Source organism: Bufo bufo, chromosome 1 (assembly GCF_905171765.1).
Source record: "Bufo bufo chromosome 1, aBufBuf1.1, whole genome shotgun sequence".
Classification (NCBI taxonomy): domain Eukaryota; kingdom Metazoa; phylum Chordata; class Amphibia; order Anura; family Bufonidae; genus Bufo; species Bufo bufo.
In genome coordinates this window covers 474,642,654-474,665,608 of record NC_053389.1, presented here as the reverse complement: position 1 = coordinate 474,665,608, position 22,955 = coordinate 474,642,654, and the positions used below count along the sequence as shown (strand labels likewise).

The 22,955-nt window shown below is 44.4% G+C and overlaps 2 protein-coding genes across 3 annotated transcripts in view; one reads left to right on the top strand and one right to left on the bottom strand.

The window, feature by feature from the left end:
- Window positions 1-4,920: 4,920 nt before the first annotated feature.
- LOC120984757 (protein ALP1-like) lies at window positions 4,921-6,290 on the bottom strand. The gene is made up of 2 exons (XM_040413433.1): window positions 6,109-6,290; window positions 4,921-5,800 (listed from the first exon to the last, which is right to left on the bottom strand). Exons 1-2 carry the CDS (start codon window positions 6,288-6,290, stop codon window positions 4,921-4,923), a joined length of 1,062 nt encoding a protein of 353 aa, XP_040269367.1.
- A 7,574-nt stretch (window positions 6,291-13,864) lies between these two features.
- MSRB3 (methionine sulfoxide reductase B3) overlaps window positions 13,865-22,955 on the top strand; it is a 188,941-nt gene continuing 179,850 nt past the window's right edge. Inside the window, exon 1 of one of the 2 annotated variants that reach the window (XM_040409258.1) lies at window positions 13,865-14,013. In XM_040409258.1, the coding sequence (XP_040265192.1) occupies window positions 13,962-14,013 (52 nt within the window). In that variant the 5' untranslated portion in view covers window positions 13,865-13,961. The remainder of the gene's footprint in view (window positions 14,014-22,955) is intronic. The other variant, XM_040409266.1, reaches the window with a different exon arrangement.

The following is a 22,955-nucleotide window of genomic DNA, read 5'->3' as shown; positions in this document are numbered from 1 at the left end:
CCCTATCCCAAAACTTTCCCCTATCCCAAAACTTTCAACAATCACAAAACTTTAGCCAGTCCCTAAACTTTCCCCCATCCAACACTTTACCTCCGTACCAAAACTTCCCTCAGGCCCAAAACTTAGGCACTGCACAAAACTTTCCAGCTTTCCACAACTTTCCATCAACATCCCACAAGTTTATTCCATCGCAAAGCCATCCACCATCCCAAAGACAACCTACGTCCCACCAATACCCAACGTCTCACACATTTCCACCTTCTCAAAGCCATAGCACATCCCTCAGCTATCAACCTTTCTAGAGACTTTAAGACAATCTCAATCATAGCTACCTTCCTATGTCTCTGCACAAACACCTTTGCAATCCAAAGGCACTGGTAGTTCTCAAACACGTCTACAGACACCTAGTCCTGATGTGATTTCTATGTCAACTCCAAATAGAATCTCCAAAAACAAAGGTGTTTCTCCCTCCGTTTTTCCCACTCCCACCGCTTTTAATACCCCTTTCTCAAACAAATCTGTTCTATACAATCTGGTACTGATTCCTATTCCCTTCATACTCCACAACATCAACAACAGGGTGAATATGTCAGACCACAACAGTCGTTCATGCAATCACTCCTAGACCAAAGTGCAGAAGATGATGGGTCCCCAACTGCAGCCCCAGGAAAGGCTCTATTCACTCAACCACCACCCTAGTTAACCCAATATATAATATAAACGGAAAATGCAAATGTGATCGCACACTACATCCAGCACTCTGCCCTCCATGCTGGATGAGACATTGGTTTATATTTTGGCCAAAGCATAGTAAGCCACTCACCGCGTCAAGGCCGTCTCATGAGTGGTCCCTAACTCTTGTTCCTACCTGTTAATGGGCCATGACAGCCACATAAAATCCAGGGAATGCAGGTCAGCATGCAAGCCAAGTACACTTTGCTTGTAACCCCGTCCGGTGCCATTACAGCTTTCATCGGATCCAGGGATGCAAGTACCAACATGCATGCTGAACCCACCATATACTTCTCCTGGAGCCAGATGGCTAATGGTAGGTTCTATACAAGCAGACTCAGTTTTATACTGACTTTAAAACCAGCCTCAAGGACAGATTAACTGGTCAGGTGTGCAATGACTCCAAGGAGATCGCCACGCCTCCAATATATACTACAAATAAAAAAATAAGGGGTTGGGTCAGCACAACCTGCCTGTAGGTGCAGATCACTATGGCGAAATACATATATAAACGGAAAATGCAAATGTGATCGCACACTACATCCAGCACTCTGCCCTCCATGCTGGATGAGACATTGGTTTATATTTTGGCCAAAGCATAGTAAGCCACTCACCGCGTCAAGGCCGTCTCATGAGTGGTCCCTAACTCTTGTTCCTACCTGTTCATGGGCCATGACAGCCACATAAAATCCAGGGAATGCAGGTCAGCATGCAAGCCAAGTACACTTTGCTTGTAACCCCGTCCGGTGCCATTACAGCTTTCATCGGATCCAGGGATGCAAGTACCAACATGCATGCTGAACCCACCATATACTTCTCCTGGAGCCAGATGGCTAATGGTAGGTTCTATACAAGCAGACTCAGTTTTATACTGACTTTAAAACCAGCCTCAAGGACAGATTAACTGGTCAGGTGTGCAATGACTCCAAGGAGATCGCCACGCCTCCAATATATACTACAAAGAAAAAAATAAGGGGTTGGGTCAGCACAACCTGCCTGTAGGTGCAGATCACTATGGCGAAATACATATATAAACGGAAAATGCAAATGTGATCGCACACTACATCCAGCACTCTGCCCTCCATGCTGGATGAGACATTGGTTTATATTTTGGCCAAAGCATAGTAAGCCACTCACCGCGTCAAGGCCGTCTCATGAGTGGTCCCTAACTCTTGTTCCTACCTGTTCATGGGCCATGACAGCCACATAAAATCCAGGGAATGCAGGTCAGCATGCAAGCCAAGTACACTTTGCTTGTAACCCCGTCCGGTGCCATTACAGCTTTCATCGGATCCAGGGATGCAAGTACCAACATGCATGCTGAACCCACCATATACTTCTCCTGGAGCCAGATGGCTAATGGTAGGTTCTATACAAGCAGACTCAGTTTTATACTGACTTTAAAACCAGCCTCAAGGACAGATTAACTGGTCAGGTGTGCAATGACTCCAAGGAGATCGCCACGCCTCCAATATATACTACAAAGAAAAAAATAAGGGGTTGGGTCAGCACAACCTGCCTGTAGGTGCAGATCACTATGGCGAAATACATATATAAACGGAAAATGCAAATGTGATCGCACACTACATCCAGCACTCTGCCCTCCATGCTGGATGAGACATTGGTTTATATTTTGGCCAAAGCATAGTAAGCCACTCACCGCGTCAAGGCCGTCTCATGAGTGGTCCCTAACTCTTGTTCCTACCTGTTCATGGGCCATGACAGCCACATAAAATCCAGGGAATGCAGGTCAGCATGCAAGCCAAGTACACTTTGCTTGTAACCCCGTCCGGTGCCATTACAGCTTTCATCGGATCCAGGGATGCAAGTACCAACATGCATGCTGAACCCACCATATACTTCTCCTGGAGCCAGATGGCTAATGGTAGGTTCTATACAACCTGGCTATAGAACAGATGGCTAATGGTAGGTTCTTTGTAGTATATATTGGAGGCGTGGCGATCTCCTTGGAGTCATTGCACACCTGACCAGTTAATCTGTCCTTGAGGCTGGTTTTAAAGTCAGTATAAAACTGAGTCTGCTTGTATAGAACCTACCATTAGCCATCTGGCTCCAGGAGAAGTATATGGTGGGTTCAGCATGCATGTTGGTACTTGCATCCCTGGATCCGATGAAAGCTGTAATGGCACCGGACGGGGTTACAAGCAAAGTGTACTTGGCTTGCATGCTGACCTGCATTCCCTGGATTTTATGTGGCTGTCATGGCCCATGAACAGGTAGGAACAAGAGTTAGGGACCACTCATGAGACGGCCTTGACGCGGTGAGTGGCTTACTATGCTTTGGCCAAAATATAAACCAATGTCTCATCCAGCATGGAGGGCAGAGTGCTGGATGTAGTGTGCGATCACATTTGCATTTTCCGTTTATATATGTATTTCGCCATAGTGATCTGCACCTACAGGCAGGTTGTGCTGACCCAACCCCTTATTTATTTCTTTCCAATATATAATATGTTTTGTTGAAGTTTATAAATGAGTACCTCAACAGGTTTATATTGACCACTGTGTCAATTTTTGCACTTTAATGATGTTGAACTTGAAAATTTTTCAATGTTTTATACTTTTATAGTTTTAGATTACTTTGAAGGATGTTTCAGATATGTGTGTAATTATTGTGAACTTGTCATCAGCTTTCTGAAGCCCATACAAGCTGCTAAATATAGGCAGGTGGTTTGATTTCCTCGTTCGGACATTTAGATTTTCAAGAACTAACATCGTAATCATAGCAGATTGGACCCTGAAAAGAATTGTTGGCCTTATTATTCATGAATACTTTATCTCCAGGCCAAGGTGCTGATGACTGACAGTTTTCCAGCTAGTCTTTTTTCCTTATATTAAGGAGATAAATGCCATTCATCAGGACATGGGTCAGAGACACAGAGATTAGCAAACATGACTAGACTCAGGTTGGTTCAACTCTTTTACGGTACTGGACTGCAATGATTATGATGATAGTTCTTGTTTACCACTTGTGAGTGAGTGACACAGTACACAAATCCATATTACTGTCACTTATTCAGCACCTTGCGTGGTCTGCACAAAGCTGATGACTTTTTCACTCTTCCACCTGTTGTTGTTCCATTGCTATTGTCTCGCTATCGTGATCCTCCATTGTACACTTGCTTTAAGACATAGCAATTACAAGACTAGAAATGGCATATGTCATTACTATTTTCTTTTATATAATGTCTCATGCACAAGACTGAACACACTCAGAGACATGGGGTTTGTCAACGAACAATTGTACCTGCTGATGTAATTTAAAGGGGTACTGGAGGACACACCATCAGTGATTACACTGATTCTTTGCATGTTGTGCCACCCACATGGCTATAGTCAAGCACTTTTTACATCATATTGATGATGCACAGTAGCCCTGTGTTTGGCAAGACATGCATAGCAGCATTGAAATAACTGATAATGTGCACTTCCATTTGCATGTTCCATGTCACCATATAACTTCTGGCCCGCTCAAGGAACACATGTCTCGCGGTGCATACTGTAGTGTGATGATTCTGAACTTGGTATGATGATGCTAGCACATAGCATGTGCAATCATGAGAATGGTGTACACTTGCATCATGTACTAAGGAGGATCACAGTCACAGATAGAACAACATTTTCACAATGGACATTTTGGTATTCCTACATGTTACGGTAGAGCATATTATAACATACCGTACCTACTGTTTTGAAAAAACAAGATATTATCTAATCCTTTATATTATCCTTTTCTAATGTGAATTCTACTTCCATTGTGTTGAGCTATGTGCTTTTATGGAAGTTTATTTGTAAACTTATGCAAATGATTATTAAAGTATAAAAATATATTTAAAAAAAAAGTCTTTGTTTAAATAAATACTTTTATTATTTCAAATATACTTTGTCAGTGGTTTTAATACAGTCAAGACTCAAAACGACAAACAAGGGATATGCAGATGGTTGGAGAGGCATAGCTTACCTTCTGCTGAATTAAGGCAATAAATGTAGGTAGACCGATGCATCATGGTTGACTCAACAATAAACAACAATATATTAAGAACAAACAATAAAATAAACTATTATGTACATAACAAATTACAACTTTCAACTATACATATTTAATAAACAAACCGTAACAAACAATAGAGAATTTTTTTTTAAAGAACAACGCTGGAATATATAAGTTCAAATATGTTCATCCTGCCAAGGCCTAGATCCAGCTGAAGAAATGAAATATTCTGCAAATTGATCGCGCATGCGACTCACAGCAGCTGTTGATCTTGGGCCAGTTTCTATGTGATCTCCTGGTGGATTTAATGACAGTGGCTCCGTAGGCAAAGGCTCTTTGGTCAGAACATAATTGTGCAACACAACACATGCTTTTATGACATCATCCACAGTATCTGTTTTCAATTGTATTGCACGAGTGAATATTCGCCATTTTGCAGTCAATATGCCAAAAGCACACTCGACCATTCTTATGGCGTGAGTGAGTCTGTAATTGAACACTTTTTTGCGATAGTCTAGACCACGGCTGGCATATGGCTTCAGTAAATTTCCACACATTTGGAAAGCTTCATCTCCGACTAGAACAAATGGAAGAGCAGGGTTTGTAGTACCTGGTAAAGGCCTGGGCTCAGGTATACCAAAGTTTCCCAAGTACAGCCTTCTTCCCATATTAAAATTTTTAAAAACACGTGAGTCATTTGTTCGTCCAAAAGCTCCAATATCAACAGCCACAAATTTGTAATGTGCATCAACAATTGCCATTAGGATCACAGAAAAAAACTTTTTATAGTTAAAGTAAGAGGATCCACTACGTGGGGGCTTCAAGACCCTCACATGATTCCCATCCACTGCACCAATACAATTGGGAAACTGTGTCACCTCATAAAACTTGTCGGCTATGCTGATCCACTGTTGGCAAGTAGGATGGGGAATAAATTCTTCACGCAGAAGATTCCAAATTGCCTGGCAGGTATCTTTAACAATGTAAGATATTGTAGATTTTCCTAGTCGAAATTGAAAATGAAGACTGGAAAAACTTTCACCAGTAGCCAGAAACCTACAAAAAAATAAAATAAAATTTAACATAACTACACAAATACTATTCACAAGAAATACACTGCAGCAAAACAACTTTTCGGATTGTCCCACAAGCATTAATTCAAGATCCTTCACAGCAAACAGATCAACATTACCTAGCGGTTGAACGGAAAATGGTATAAAATTTGGATGCATTTACATATTTTAGGTAACTACTATATATAAAAAGTTGTCTCTTGAGATTAATCATATACTCTCAATAATAATCAAAACAAAAAGGCTCTGAAACACAGTAGAAGCAATAATGGAAAGTTGTACCATACATACCGCAGAGTGACCATGAGTCGTTCTTCTAGAGTTACACTTCGACGAAATTTCGTATCCTTCCGTCTCAAACGGCGACGTAAACGTTGGGAAAGGTCATCAAAGCTTGCGACACTGACACAGAGATATTCTGAAAATTTTACAGGGTGTTTTCTGAGTTCTTGATAAAGGGTGTCATTCGGCATGATGTAATGGGATGCACCCAATATCGCCGTCTCCTTTTCATGGATGACATTCGCATGTTTCGAAGTTTCCATATCATATAGTCCACAGAAAAAAGGACATGAGCGGGCAGCATTGTTCCTCTTCCAGCAATTGGATGTCACAATATAGCACCATTTGTATATAAGCATGCAGATAGGGGAGGGACAACTGAAAAAAAAAAAAAACGGAAAACGGATCCGTTACCTGAGTAACTGAACGGATTGAACGGACATTTTTAATCCGTTTATTAACGCATCCGTTAGATGGTATCCGTTTTAAAACGTAGCGAAATATATCCGTTACGTTCCGTTATGAATGAATCCGTTTCAATTTTGAGACGGACGCAAGTCATAACGGAAAGCCGAACGGAGGACTAACGCTGATGTGAACAAGCCCTTAAAGGGATTTTTTTTTTAAGAATAATAAAATAATCATCACTTACCTGCACTGATCCTCTCCCAATGCCATTTCAACTCTGTTCCAGTCCGTAGCCCTGGAGATGACCTGCTTCAGCCTGCGATTGGCCTAGCATGCCTTTCCTGGCATTTCCACATGTCAAGCAGGGGAGCACAGAATAGGGCGAACAGCACTATATACAGACCCTGGCACTAACTGGGGCACAGAACAAGAGGCACTATACAAAGGGGGGTACAGAGTGTGGGGCGCTTTATTTTCAGGGGGCTTCATATGTGAAATGACTGTATTCAGGAGCACAGCTTGCAGCACTAAGAGGAGTTTTTGTTATTAAATAGGGTGTGGATATGTTTGTAAAGCAAGTAGCTGAAGATATATTAGCGGCAAACTCTGCAGGGAACAGGTGTGGTCAGAAGACATCATCGTGGTCTGATTTGGATGGATATAAAGAAAAGGAAATAGAATAACTCCAAAGGAGATATCACCTGTATGTCACTAAATGTAAATGTTTTTTCTGCCACTGACTGCGTCTGATGAGTGTAGTATTCTCTTTTTTGAAACAACTCAGAGCATACAGTACAGACCAAAAGTTTGGACACACCTTCTCATTCAAAGAGTTTTCTTTATTTTCATGACTATGAAGGCATCAAAACTATGAATTAACACATGTTGAATTATATACATAACAAACAAGTGTGAAACAACTGAAAATATGTCATATTCTAGGTTCTTCAAAGTAGCCACCTTTTGCTTTGATTACTGCTTTGGACACTCTTGGCATTCTCTTGATGAGCTTCAAGAGGTAGTCCCCTGAAATGGTCTTCCAACAGTCTTGAAGGAGTTCCCAGAGATGCTTAGCACTTGTTGGCCCTTTTGCCTTCACTCTGCGGTCCAGCTCACCCCAAACCATCTTGATTGGGTTCAGGTCCGGTGACTGTGGAGGCCAGGTCATCTGGCGCAGCACCCCATCACTCTCCTTCATGGTCAAATAGCCCTTACTTTCAAAGTTTTCCCAATTTTTCGGCTGACTGACTGACCTTCATTTCTTAACGTAATGATGGCCACTCGTTTTTCTTTACTTTGCTGCTTTTTTTTTGCCATAATACAAATTCTAACAGTCTATTCAGTAGGACTATCAGCTGTGTATCCACCTGACTTCTCCTCAACGCCACTGATGGTCCCAACCCAATTTATAAGGCAAGAAATCCCACTTATTAAACCTGACAGGGAATATATAAAGACTCCTGTACACCACTTGAGTTTCAGTGCAAAGCTTTTATTTAGTGCGGTTCCAGTCAAAACGTTTTCGGCTGTGAAGCCTTCTTCAGTGTAACCAGATTGTGGCCGCATCAAGTCCAAGAAAAGCTTGAGAAAGGAAAATTTCCTCGGTGGTCGGCAGGGATGCTGCTGTTTGTATGGGCTCTGTGTCCCTGTCTGGCGTGCGGTCCGGGAGGCTGAGGCCTGTATCATGGCAATCCGGAATACAGGCCTCAGCCTCCCGGACCGCACGCCAGACAGGGACACAGAGCCCATACAAACAGCAGCATCCCTGCCGACCACCGAGGAAATTTTCCTTTCTCAAGCTTTTCTTGGACTTGATGCGGCCACAATCTGGTTACACTGAAGAAGGCTTCACAGCCGAAAACGTTTTGACTGGAACCGCACTAAATAAAAGCTTTGCACTGAAACTCAAGTGGAGTACAGGAGTCTTTATATATTGCATATATCTGGTTTGGGAACCATCCAACCTTTTATCATCTAAACCGGACAGGGCACACCTGTGAAGTGAAAACCATTTCAGGGGACTACCTCTTGAAGCTCATCAAGAGAATGCCAAGAGTGCGCAAAGCAGTAATCAAAGCAAAAGGTGGCAACTTTGAAGAACCTGGAATATGACATATTTTCAGTTGTTTCACACTTGTTTGTTATGTATATAATTCCACATGTGTTAATTCATAGTTTTGATGCCTTCAGTGTGAATCTACAATTTTCATAGTCATGAAAATAAAGAAAACTCTTTGAATGAGAAGGTGTGTCCAAACTTTTGGTCTGTACTGTACCTGAACACCTGTTCAGGCCATACTGGGAGCTGTAATTTCACACCTAGCAAACTTATGTGATGTATTTATGTAATGAACTTGGTTCTGGTGCTGTATCTATATAATAAGCTTGGTTCTGTTTTTGTGAGTGTGACTCTAGTGCTGAATTTATGTACCGTGCTTGGTTCGGGTGCTGTATTTACAGTTAGGTCCATATATATTTGGACAGACAATTTTTCAAATTTTTGTTCTGTACAGTCATGGCCAAAAGTTTTGAGAATGACACAAATATTAGTTTTCACAAAGTTTGCTGCTAAACTGCTTTTAGATCTTTGTTTCAGTTGTTTCTGTGATGTAGTGAAATATAATTACACGCACTTCATACGTTTCAAAGGCTTTTATCGACAATTACATGACATTTATGCAAAGAATCAGTATTTGCAGTGTTGGCCCTTCTTTTTCAGAACCTCTGCAATTCGACTGGGCATGCTCTCAATCAACTTCTGGGCCAATTCCTGACTGATAGCAACCCATTCTTTCATAATTACTTCTTGGAGTTTGTCAGAATTAGTGGGTTTTTGTTTGTCCACCCGCCTCTTGAGGATTGACCACAAGTTCTCAATGGGATTAAGATCTGGGGAGTTTCCAGGCCATGGACCCAAAATGTCAACGTTTTGGTCCCCGAGCCACTTAGTTATCACTTTTGCCTTATGGCACGGTGCTCCATCGTGCTGGAAAATGCATTGTTCTTCACCAAACTGTTGTTGGATTGTTGGAAGAAGTTGCTGTTAGAGGGTGTTTTGGTACCATTCTTTATTCATGGCTGTGTTTTTGGGCAAAATTGTGAGTGAGCCCACTCCCTTGGATGAGAAGCAACCCCACACATGAATGGTCTCAGGATGCTTTACTGTTGGCATGACACAGGACTGATGGTAGCGCTCACCTTTTCTTCTCCGGACAAGCCTTTTTCCAGATGCCCCAAACAATCGGAAAGAGGCTTCATCGGAGAATATGACTTTGCCCCAGTCCTCAGCAGTCCATTCACCATACTTTCTGCAGAAGATCAATCTGTCCCTGGTGTTTTTTTTGGAGAGAAGTGGCTTCTTTGCTGCCCTTCTTGACACCAGGTCATCTTCCAAAAGTCTTCGCCTCACTGTGCATGCAGATACGCTCACACCTGCCTGCTGCCATTCCTGAGCAAGCTCTGCACTGGTGGCACTCTGATCCCGCAGCTGAATCCTCTTTAGGAGACGATCCTGGCGCTTGCTGGACTTTCTTGGACGCCCTGAAGCCTTCTTAACAAGAATTGAACCTCTTTCCTTGAAGTTCTTGATGATCAGATAAATTGTTGATTGAGGTGCAATCTTAGTAGCTACAATATCCTTGCCTGTGAAGCCATTTTTATGCAACGCAATGATGGCTGCACGCGTTTCTTTGCAGGTCATCATGGTTAACAATGGAAGAACAATGATTTCAAGCATCACCCTCCTTTTAACATGTCAAGTCTGCCATTTTTAACCCAATCACTCTGACATAATGATCTCCAGCCTTGTGCTCGTCAACATTCTCACCTGAGTTAACAAGACGATTACTGAAATGATCTCAGCAGGTCCTTTAATGACAGCAATGAAATGCAGTGGAAAGGTTTTTTTTTGGGATTAAGTTAATTTTCATGGCAAAGAAGGACTATGCAATTCATCTGATCACTCTTCATAACATTCTGGAGTATATGCAAATTGCTATTATAAAAACTTAAGCAGCAACTTTTCCAATTTCCAATATTTATGTAATTCTCAAAACTTTTGGCCACGACTGTACATTAGCACAATGGATTTTGAACAAAATAATTCAGATGCAGTTGAAGTTGAGACTTTCAGCTTTACTTCAGTCGGTTGAACAAAATAATTGCATGAAAATGTGAGGAACTAAAGCATTTTTTAAACGCAATCCCTTCATTTCAGGGGCTCAAAAGTAATTGGACAAATTAAATAATTGTTAAATAAATTGTTAATTTCTAATACTTGGTTGAAAACCCTTTGTTGGCAATGACTGCCTGAAGTCTTGAACTCATGTACATCACCAGACGCTGTGTTTCCTCCTTTTTAATGCTTTGCCAGGCCTTACTGCAGCGGTTTTCAGTGTCTGTGGGCCTTTCTGTCTGAAGTTTAGTCTTTAACAAGTGAAATGCTCTATTGGGTTCAGATCATGTGACTGACTCGGCCAATCAAGAATATTCCACTGCTTTGCTTTAATAAACTCCTGGGTTGCTTTGGCTTTATGTTTTGGGTCATTGTCCATCTGTATTATGAAACGCCAACCAATCAGTTTGGCTGCATTTGAGCACACAGTATGTCTCTGAAAACCCCAGAATTCATCCGGCTACTTCTGTCCTGTGTCACATCAATAAACACTAGGGACCCAGTGCCACTGGCAGCCATGCATGCCCAAGCCATCACACTGCCGTGTTTTACAAATGATGTGATATGCTTTGGATCATGAGCTGTACCATGCCTTCACCATACTTTTTTCTTTCCATCATTCTGGTAGAGGTTGATCTTGGTTTATCTGTCCAAAGAATTTTCTTCCAGAAGTGTTCTGGTTTCTTAAGATGTTTCTTTTAGCAAAGTCCAATTTAGCCTTCTTATTCTTGAGGCTTATGAGTGGGCTTGCACCGTGCAGTGAACCCTCTGTATTTACTTTCATGCAGTCTTCTCTTTATGGTAGATTTGGATATTGATTCGCCTATATCCTGGAGAGTGTTGTTCACTTGGTTGGCTGTTGTGAAGGGGTTTCTCTTCACCATTGTAATTATTCTGTAATCATCCACCACTGTTGTCTTCTGTGGGTGTCTAGGTCTTTTTGCATTGTTGAGGTCACCAGTGCTTTCTTTCTTTCCCAGGATGTACCAAACTGTAGATTCTTTTTCCTAATAGTGTAGCAATTTCTCCGATTTTTTTTTTCTGTTTTCACAGATGGATGGCTTGTGTGGCGAAACCAACCTCGCCACTGGGTTTTGGAGGGGCCTGGCTACCAGCCTCTTGCCTCAGGATTATGGCCCATACTAACTTTAAAGGAGAAGACAGACCGGCCGCACAGCTTAAATCTGTGGAACTGTTTTGGGCAGGAAAGCCATGCTTGCGGTCGGCCAAATGTGACTTCCATGGAATTCGGGAACCCCTGCTTGGATCTGGGTGATTTTTGGATATGTTGTTCACCCAGATCAGAGCTATCCATGGATGTATACATTATGGGGATATGTGGGGTTTTGAGTTGTGTGACAGACATATCTGTCTTTGGAATTGTATTGTATGTTATGTGAGGGTACCCAGATAGCTAATTTTATTGTATTCGTGTAGTCTGAGTGCCATTCACCTAATAATATGCACTCAGACTTGAGCTATCTGGGGATATGTTAAATGTCTGTGTTTACTGTAAGGGTTGTGACATTGTATGTGTAAATGGTGATTTCTGTCCTGTTGTCCCCACATGTGTATTGGCGATTTCCCTTTGTCCTGAGAGATAATTGAATTACTCCTCGGGTGTCTCCAGGGCAGAGAGGAGGAAACCATGATGTATTGTGGGGATGTATTGTGTCTGTGTATCTTGAATTGCTGCATATCTGTCCTGTGTCACAGTCTTCCATCTGGTCCCCTAGGGGAGTGTCCACCAGATGGGGACCTGCATAAATACGGGCGGGTAGCCCTCAATAAAGAGTTCTTGTTTTTACCCTTTACCAAGTTGAGGCTGGTGTTTGGGTAACTGATGGACACTGGGGGATTGCTATAAGCTGAAGATTTGCTATACTCCCCTGGCATAACTACTAGCTCTTGTAAGAGCTGTTCCTGGCTCCTTTGGTGGTTTTGGTGCAGAGCGGAGTGCTTGGAGTCCTCGGGAGGCACTGGGAGCATCCATCAACGGAGGTACCCAGTCAGGGTGCCAGGAGATCCGTTACAGCTTGTTTCACCTGCATGGAGAGCTCCTTTGACCGCATGTTTACTTCTCAGCAAAATCTTCAAAATGAAAGCACCACACCTCAAATCAACTCCAGGCCTTTCAAGTGCTTAATTGAGAATGAAATAATGAAGGACTTGCCCACACCTGCCCATGAAACAGCCTTGGTCCCTTTAAAAACAGGGTGCCACATGTAAAGGAACTGAAACTTCTAAACCCTTCATCCAATTTTAATGTGGATACCCTCAAATGAAAGCTAAAAGTCTGGACTTTATGTTCGTGTCCATTATATAACTATAACTTGAATATGTTTTAGTAAACAGGTAATAAAAACCAATTTTGTATCAGTGTCCAAATATATATGGATCCAACTATATGTCCCTAGCTTAATGTTGGTGCTGTGTATATGTACCATTCCTGCTGTATTTCTGTAATGAGCTTTGTATAGGACCGCTTCTACTGTATTTTGTATAGTAGATTAGCCACAATCCTCCCATTTTTACCGCACTGTTACTTCCTTCCATGGCCCTGTCTGATAACATGTAGTAGCAGTAACATTTCCCAAGAGCTGCGCCACATCTTAGGCAATCTTCACATGACAGATTTAAAATCCAGCATGGATTTAGTTTGCACTTCCTTTGATTGTCATTCAATGTGGATATTTCTTGTGTTTTCTCCCCACCCCCCAAATAACATTAACAGGACATGGCAATGTATCTTTCCACTGTGCTACTGGGAATCCAGGTGGACATTTCCCCATACATTTGAACGTAGTTGCATAAATATCATCCTACTGCATGGGATGCTGATTTCACATGGATTTCTTCCCAGAAACCTCTTATATGTGTGTACATTGCCTTATGGTGATTTTCAATAGGAGCCGCGCTGGGGGCCCAGTGATCCTGTAGGAGACCTAGAAGATGAAGCTGCCCTGTGACATTATTGAATCACCCTCTTGGCCCACAGGTACAGATAGACCTCTGCTTGCACTAGGAGCTTCACTCTCCTGCTGGTTACATGGAGGTTAGGAAGAGGCGGGTACTGGGCCAAAAAAGAAAAGCCCCAGTGTTGTAGCTTCCAAGGTTCATTCCATGCTCATATTTGGTGCTGGCTGCAGAGGAATTTCCCGGCATCCCTCCCACGCATGTCTGTCACCCTGGCTTGACATTAGAGACAGCACACAAGGGGAGGGGAGAGGCAGCAGAGTAAAGGTGGAGGAGACAGACACGCAGACATCCCGGGAGACATATGCGCCTCTCCGTGCTCGCCGTCCTCCTGCTCCTCACCGCCTCCATAGCAGGTAAGAGCATCCTGTAACATGACGTCGGGCAGACACTGGAGTCTGGAGCTTTGGTAGGCGGGTCCCGTCAGCTGCTCGCACTAGTGGGCACAGGTAGTGACTCAGCTCCAGGCTCTGCCACCTCTCACCAAGGCCTTTTACATAGCTGGCAGAGAGTGAGGTGCCATGTCCTGTGAGATGTTGCTCTGTGCGTTCGTCAGTACCGTTACTTCCTCCTTTTAATAATGCATTCACTTCTGCGGCAGTTTTTGTGGTAACTTTTTCACTATGCGACCCAAATTGCATACCTCCCGACTGTCTGAGGGACACACTTGGTTCATTGTGTGAAAGATCTAGTTTCCCCGTCTATTAATACACTTCAGTAGTTTTATTTTACACAATAGGGCAAAAATGAGCTGAATATAGAAATATCTAACTTTCAAATTGCACCAAATCATGAAATAATATACAAGTAGTGCTCTAATAGGACACTTTATGGATCAATATTGTAAACATAATAATGCAAATCTATGCGTTAAGGAGCAAGGAGGGACTTGGGTCAAAAGTATGGACTGTCCCTCCAAAAGAGGGACACTTGGGAGGTTTGCACAGTCTCGCCATGTTCAGTACCCTCAGAAGGAAGCGCATGGAGTGCACTGACTACTGACAATAGGTACTCCATGTGGTGTGAACTGTAGCTCAGCATGGTGAACACCATCAGGATAGGGTTGTTGCGGGTATCGAAATTTCGATACCCAATCGATACTTTTGTCCCGGTATCGATACGATACCGGGATTTCCGTTTTTTCGATACTGGGCTGCGCTTCTGCGCAGTCTAGTATCTCTGAACATGAGCGCGCTGCTATCGGCGCGCTCATGTTCTCTCTCAGCAGCACGGGGAGAAGGAAGCTGTCCTCCCTCCCCCTGTGCTGCTGCCGCTGCCACGCACCAATGAGAAGAGAGGGGCGGAGGAGGGGCGGCAATGAGAAGAGAGGGGCGGCAATGAGAAGAGAGGGGGTGGAGGAGGGGCGGCAATGAGAAGAGAGGGGCGGAGGAGGGGCGGGCGCACTGCGCCACCAATGATAGGATTACTATCGGAGCGATGGGAGGAGACATCAGCTTCACTAGTGGGCGTTCCTTTTCCCTGCGCTGCGATTGGACAGCGCTACAGCCAGGGAGAAGGAACGCCCACTAGTGAAGCTGATGTCTCCTCCCATGGCTCCGATAGTAATCAGCAGCATGTGGAGCAGGAGAGGAGACAGTAATGGGGCACTGCGGGCGAACGGAGCGGCGCCCAGGACTAAATGGTGAGTGCTGAGACATCGCTGGGCGCCGCTCTGTGTGGCCTAATAGTGAAAGTCTGGACTCATATACAGTAGTCAGTCTTTAACACATACAGGAGGCGGGTGCCGGCAGCAGAATCGCATTGCCGGCACCCTGCCCCTGACAGGGAGCTGCGATCAGCGGCAGTTAACTGCCGCTGATCTGCTAGTACCCGCCTCCTGTATAAAGGGGTAAAATCATTGGTGGTGCAGTGTGCCCCCCCCCTCAATCCCCCCATCCCATTAAAATCATTGGTGGCACAGTGCGCCGGCCCCTCTCAACCCTCCAGTATTAAAATCATTGGTGGCAGTGGCCACAGGGACCTCTCCACTCCCCCTCATTGGTGGTGCAGTGGCAGCTTCTGATCGGAGCCCCAGCTGTGTAAGCCTGGGGCTCCGATCGGTTACCATGGCAGCCAGGACGCTACAGAAGCCCTGGTTGCCATGGTAACATCCCTGATGCTGTGTGCACAAAGCACAGAGCAGCAGGGACAGTGTGGAGTCCTATTCACCCTGATAGAGATCTATCAGGGTGAATAGGAAAAGGGATGAAAGATCCCAGGTTCTAGCCCCTAAGGGGGGAAATAGTTATTAAATAAAAAGTGAAAAAAAAACAAAACACTAAAATATGAAGTATAAATCACCCCCCTTTTTCCAATTTCACATATAAAATATATAAATAAACATATTACATCGCCACGTCAGAAAAGTCCAAACTATTAAAATATAAAAAAAAAAATCTAGGTGGTGAATGCCGGAACAGAAAAAATAAAATAAAAACTGCGCGATTCGCCATTTTTAAAAATGAGGAATGCACGTGGCTTTTTTTGTTTATTTTTTTCGCGTGGTATCGAATGGTATCGAGTATCGCAATACTTTTTCATGGTATCGAAACCGAATCAAAAATTTGGTATCGCAACAACTCTACATCAGGAGGAAGCGCATGGAGTGCACTGACTACTGACAATAGGTACTCCATGTGGTGTAAACTGTAGCTCAGCATGGTGAACACCATCAGGAGGAAGGGCATGGAGTGCTCTGACTACTGACAATAGGTACTCCATGTGGTGTGAACTGTAGCTCAGCATGGTGAACACCATCAGGAGGAAGGGCATGGAGTGCACTGACTACTGACAATAGGTACTCCATGTGGTGTGAACTGTAGCTCAGCATGGTGAACACCATCAGGAGGAAGCGCATGGAGTGCACTGACTACTCACAATAGGTACTCCATGTGGTGTAAACTGTAGCTCAGCATGGTGAACACCATCAGGAGGAAGGGCATGGAGTGCTCTGACTACTGACAATAGGTACTCCATGTGATGTGAACTGTAGCTCAGCATGGTGAACACCATCAGGAGGAAGGGCATGGAGTGCACTGACTACTGACAATAGGTACTCCATGTGGTGTGAACTGTAGCTCAGCATGGTGAACACCATCAGGAGGAAGGGCATGGAGTGCACTGAATACTGACAATAGGTACTCCATGTGGTGTGAACTGTAGCTCAGCATGGTGAACACCATCAGGAGGAAGGGCATGGAGTGCACTGAATACTGACAATAGGTACTCCATGTGGTGTGAACTGTAGCTCAGCATGGTGAACACCATCAGGAGGAAGGGCATGGAGTGCACTGAATACTGACAATAGGTACTCCATGTGGTGTGAACTGTAGCTCAGCATGGTGAACACCATCAGGAGGAAGGGCATGGAGTGCACTGACTATAGGTACTCCATGTGGTGTGAACTGTAGCCATGGTGAACACCATCAGGAGGAAGGGCATGGAGCGCACTGACTACTGACAATAGGTACTCCATGTGGTGTGAACTGTAGCTCAGCATGGTGAACACCATCAGGAGGAAGGGCATGGAGCGCACTGACTACTGACAATAGGTACTTCATGTGGTGTGAACTGTAGCTCAGCATGGTGAACACCATCAGGAGGAAGGGCATGGAGTGCACTGACTACTGACAATAGGTACTCCATGTGGTGTGAACTGTAGCTCAGCATGGTGAACACCATCAGGAGGAAGGGCATGGAGTGCACTGATTACTGACAATAGGTACTCCATGTGGTGTGAACTGTAGCTCAGCATAGTGAACACCATCAGGAGGAAGGGCATGGAGTGCACTGACTATAGGTACTCCTTGTGGTGTGAACTGTAGCTCAGCATGGTGAACACCATCAGGAGGAAGGGCATGGAGCGCACTGACTATAGGTACTCCATGTGGTGTGAACTGTAGCCAAACATGGTGAACACCCTCAGGAGGAAGGGCATGGAATGCACTGACTACTGCCTGTAGGTACTCCGTGTGGTGTGAACTGTAGCCCAACATGATGAACATCCTCAGGAGGAATGGCATGGAGTGTACTGACTACTGACAATAGGTACTCCATGTGGTGTGAACTGTAGCTCAGCATGGTGAACACATATCAGGAGGATGGGCATGGAGCGCACTGACTACTGACTATAGGTACTTCATGTGGTTTAACTGTAGCCCAACATGGCGAACACCCTCAGGAGGAATGGCATGGAGCACACTGACTACTGCCTATAGGTACTCCATGTGGTGTGAACTGTAGCCCAACATGGTGAACACCCTCAGGAGGAAGGGCATGGAGTGCACTGACTACTGCCTGTAGGTACTCCGTGTGGTGTAAACTGTAGCCCAACATGATGAACACCCTCAGGAGGAAGGGCATGGAGTGCACTGACTACTGCCTGTAGGTACTCCGTGTGGTGTGAACTGTAGCCCAACATGGTGAACACCTATTGGTGAATATGGCAAACCCTGCAGGACTATGCAAGGCTGTGACTGCTGACCCATTATGTGACTTTCTATGGAAATGATATTTTGACACATTACTTATTTAATGGAGGACATTATTCTGCAGTTTCACCTGTGACTCCCCAGCTGCCGGGAGTTGTAGTCTAGGAACAACTGGAAAGTCACTGGTTTGACACCCATGCACTTAACATTTTAGGCCAGTCACACCCCTTATTAGGTAATAAATCTTTACCTGACCACAGGACTCATTGCCCTAACAAGTCCTTATGATTAGTGTTGAGTGAACTTGTGTTTTCAAGTTCGGCGTACAAGGTTCAGGTTATCTAAGAATTCCATTATGGATTCCATAACTTATGGTCCGTGGTAGTGGAATCCATAACAGAATTCTCAGATAACCTGAACCTTGTACTCCGAACTTGAAACCAACAGTTCGCTCAACACTACTTATGATGCTTAGTTCCAGTGATCAAACCTAAGTTCAGGCTTGGTTCTGTGACTTTATCACAGTTGTGTAGCATTGGGTTTAAAGTGTTTGTCCAGCTTTTTATAAGCTTTTAAATTCTCTACTTTCCACACTGGACCTACTTAGGCTACTTTCACACTAGCGTTCAGAGCGGATCCGTCTGGGGTCTGCCCAGACGGATCCGGAGCCCCGAACGCTAGTGTGAAAGTAGCCTTACCTGCTCCTCGCCGCTCAGTTCCGGTTGCTTCGGTCCAGCACTCTCTTCAGATTGGCACAAATGATCCCCACCCATGCCAGAAGTTTTCATGTGGGGACTGGAGCTCAGTGAAAAAAGTGAGCCAGAATTGAGCAGAGGGGAGCAGGTTGGTCTGCATTTGGGGAAAGGAGGAGATTTAGAATGTAAAAGCTTATAAAAAGCTGGACAAACTCTTTAAAGGGAACCTCTCACCATTAAAATGCTGTGTTCTTCAGTTATAAAGCAGGAGGAGATGCTGAGCAGATTGATATATTGTTTTGTTGAAAAAGATTAAAGATAATTTGTCATAGCTGTGGTTCACCTGACTAAAATCTAAAGCTTCGTCCCCAAGTCATGATACTTTTTCTAAAATATGTAAATTAGGCGTATTATGCATCATTGCTCTTTTCGCATCCAAACTCTACTCCTTTCTGTGGTCAGCCCCTCCCTGGCTGCTTCGTCTGACAGGACCAGACAGTGGCAAAGCAGCCAGGGGCTACAGAAAGCAGTGGAGCTTAGGTGCAACTAGAGCAATGGTGACATCCTCATTGCACCAAAGGCCTAATTTGCATATAAAGAATATGTAAAACTTGAGGACGGAGCTTCGGATCAACAAAGGAAAAACAGTGTTTTAATTAGGTGAACCACAGCTATGTGTCTATGCAAACAGTTGGACAGGGAGGTCACTGATGGCATATTCCTTTTAAAAGGGTTCTCTGAGATTTTTATACTGATGACATCATAAGTCATCAGTAACTGATCGGTGAGGGTCCGACATCTTGGACCCCCGCTGATCAGCTGTTTGAGAAGGCACACGGTCTCGCAGTAGTGCCGTGGCCTTCTCCTCATCTTTTCCTAGGCCAGTGACGACATCAATCACACGGCCTAGGTGCAGCTCAGCTCCATAGAAGTGAATGGGGCTTTGCGCGATATCATGCACGGCCGCTATACTACAGTGCCTTGCAAAAGTATTCACCCCCTTGACTTTTTGGGTAGTTTGGTGTCTCACAACCTGGAATTAACATGGATTGTTTGAGGATTTGCATAATTTAATTTACAGAACATGCCCACAACTTTGAAGATGTTTTTTTTTTTATTGTGAAGCAAACAACAAATAGGACAAAATAACAGAAAAAGTCAATGTGCATAACTATTCACCCCCCTAAAGTCAATACTTTGTAGAGCCACCATTTGCAGCAATCACAGCTCCAAGTCTCTTTGGATAAGTCTTTATGAGCATGCCACATCTTACCACTGGGATTTTTGCCCATTGCTCCTTGCAGGGCCGTAGATAATTTTTTTTCCTGGGGGGGGTTCAGCTTTCTCAAATTACACTAGTGCGGGGCTGGCAGGCGGCGGAGCACAGGGGTGTGATTAGGGTGTGCCCAGGCACACCCGTCACACCCCGTGCGCACGCCTATGCTGCCCAGGGGCGGATTAAGTGCATGATAGGCCCGGGGCTGTCTACCCAACATTTTAGTTTTTTCTTTTGTATGAAGAGGCTGCGGTGCTTCATGAGCGCCACAGTCTCTTCTTAGGCCATATGACATCTTCAGACTAAAAAAAAATACCCCAAATTGGGTCCTAAACTGAAAAATTGGGTCGCCAAATTTAAAATACATATAATTGTAATAAAAAAGACATGGAGGAGAATACAGCACTACATATCTCTTACATCCAGTGACATCTCCTGTCATGTAGACCTTCTCTTTCCTCTTCTCCTCCATTTGACCCAGACCACCATGGCAAATTCTTTCAGCCGTATCTCGTCTTTACAGTTTGTAACACAGACACGTTAGATTTCTCAATTTTTCAATCAACCTCCTCATCCTGGTGTCCCCACAATGTCATCCTGCTGCCACCCCCAATACTGTGCCCGTTGTGCCCCCCAATGTCCCAGGTACTATACTGCTGAAAAAATAGTGACCCTAATAGACATAATTGGGGTAATTTATCAAACTGGTGTAAAGTAGAACTGGATTTCCAAAAGAGCTGTCAAATATGAAAGGTGGAACGTGATTGGCTGCTATGGGCAACTAAGCCAGTTCTACTTTACACCAGTTTGATAAATTACCCCAAATGTTCCTATAGTGTCCACAGCAGCTATAATGTCCCCTAGAGACCCCCAGTAATAATACCACCCTCTATTGAGCTCCAGGCAATAATCCCTGTATAGTGTCCCCAGAAATAATAGAATTGCCCCTACAGTGCCTCCCCAATAGCAATGCCCCCATATAGTAATTTCCACCACACTGCCCCCACATAGTAATCCCCCATAGTAATTTGCCCCCACACAGTAATTTCCCCCAAACTGCCCCCATATAGTAGTTTGCCCCAACACAGTAATTTGCCCCCCACTGCCCCCACATAGTAATTTCCCCCACACTGCCCCCACATAGTAATTTCCCCCACACTGCCCCCACATAGTAATTTCCCCCACATAGCAATTTCCCCACACTGCCCCCACATAGTAATTTGCCCCCACATAGTAATTTGCCCCCACATAGCAATTTCCCAACACTGTCCCCACATAGAAATTACCCCACACTGTCCCCACATAGCAATTACCCCCACACTGCCCCCACACAATAGTTTCCCCCACACTGCCCCCATATAGAAATTTGCCCCCACATAGTAGTCCCTCCCATAATAATTTGCCCCCACACTGCCCCATCTAGTAATTTGCGCCCACATAGTAGTCCCTCTCATAATAATTTGCCCCCACATAGTATTCCCTCCCATAATAATTTGGCCCCATACAGCCCCCACATTCCCCCCCCATCATGTACTCAATTTATCTTCCCTATTATGTCCTCCTGTGTCCCCCCCCATGTCCCCCAAAGTATGCACATGAAATAAAAAAATAAATAAATGAACAAAAAATGAAAAGCTAAATACTCACCTATGTCCAGGGCCAGGCGCTTGCTCGCAGAGGAAGGCGGGATGAGTCAGGCGCTTCACAGTGCTGCGTCCCGGCACAGGCGCGCGATGACGTCATCACGCACGCCTGCGTCGGGATTTCACTACCGCATAGGCCTCAGGCCTACAAGGCCTGAAGCCTATGGCGGTGATAGGCGACGGGAGAGGGAGCTATGCGCTCCTGTGCCCCGCCGCAGTAATACAGTATGTGGGCGTTCGGGTCAGCGGCACGCCTGGGGGGGGGTTTGAACCCCCCTACCCCCCCCTTATCTACGCCCCTGGCTCCTTGCAAAACTGCTCCAGCTCCTTCAAGTTGGATGGTTTGCACTTGTGAGCAGCAATATTTAAGTCTGACCACAGATTTTCTAATGGACTGAGATCTGGGCTTTGACTAGGCCATTCCAACGCATTTACACGTTTCCCCTCAAACCACTCAAGTGTTGCTTTAGAAGTGTGTTTGGGGTTATTGTCCTGCTGGAAGGTGAACCTCCGTCCTAGCCTCAAATCACGCACAGAGTGGTACAGGTTTTGCTCAAGAATATCACTGTATTTAGCACCATCCATCTTTCCCTCAACTCTGACCAGTTTCCCAGTCCCATTCCCACAGCATGATGCTGCCACCACCATGTCTCACTGTGGGGATGGTGTTCTTTGGGTGATGTGATGTGTTGGATTTGCGCCAGACATAGCGTTTTCTTTGATGGCTGAAAAGTAAAATTTTGGTCTCATAAGACCAGAGCACCTTCCTCCATACATTTTGGGAATCTTCCACATGCATTTTCGCAAACTCACAACGTGCCTTTTTGTCTTTTGCTGAAAGTAATGGCTTTCTTCTGGGTTCCTGGAGAACTGGGCCGACTTCTCTGTCGGCTACAGGCTCTATCGTAGGGACGGGCTGCACCTCAATGGGGAAGGGGCAGCTGTGTTGGGGAAGAAGATGGCTAGAAGGTTGGAAAAAATACCTTTTATATATCCTAAAGACTCCACCTCTTGGATTCGTAATCTCCAGATTGGATTTTATTCCATGGATCTTAAGTCCCTTCAAGTTGGGTTGATTAGATCACATACTACATTGCACATGTGGTAAAAAAATAGTCAAAAAAGGAAATAACCAAAAAATAACAAAAATAAAACAAAAAACGCATATGCGTTTTATTTGCAATATCCATGCGGTTTTTAACCACTACAGGACTGCTGTACGCAGGATTGCGTCTTTGCGGCAGTCCTGTTATT

What these genes read in the sequence shown, in the direction of transcription:
- LOC120984757 (XM_040413433.1), bottom strand. Translation starts at nt 6,290, where the DNA reads ATGCCGAATGACACCCTTTATCAAGAACTCAGAAAACACCCTGTAAAA. An exon ending in CGACTCATGGTCACTCTGCG is followed by an intron (nt 5,801 to 6,108) that starts GTATGTATGGTA and finishes ATTTTTTTGTAG; the next exon opens with GTTTCTGGCTACTGGTGAAA.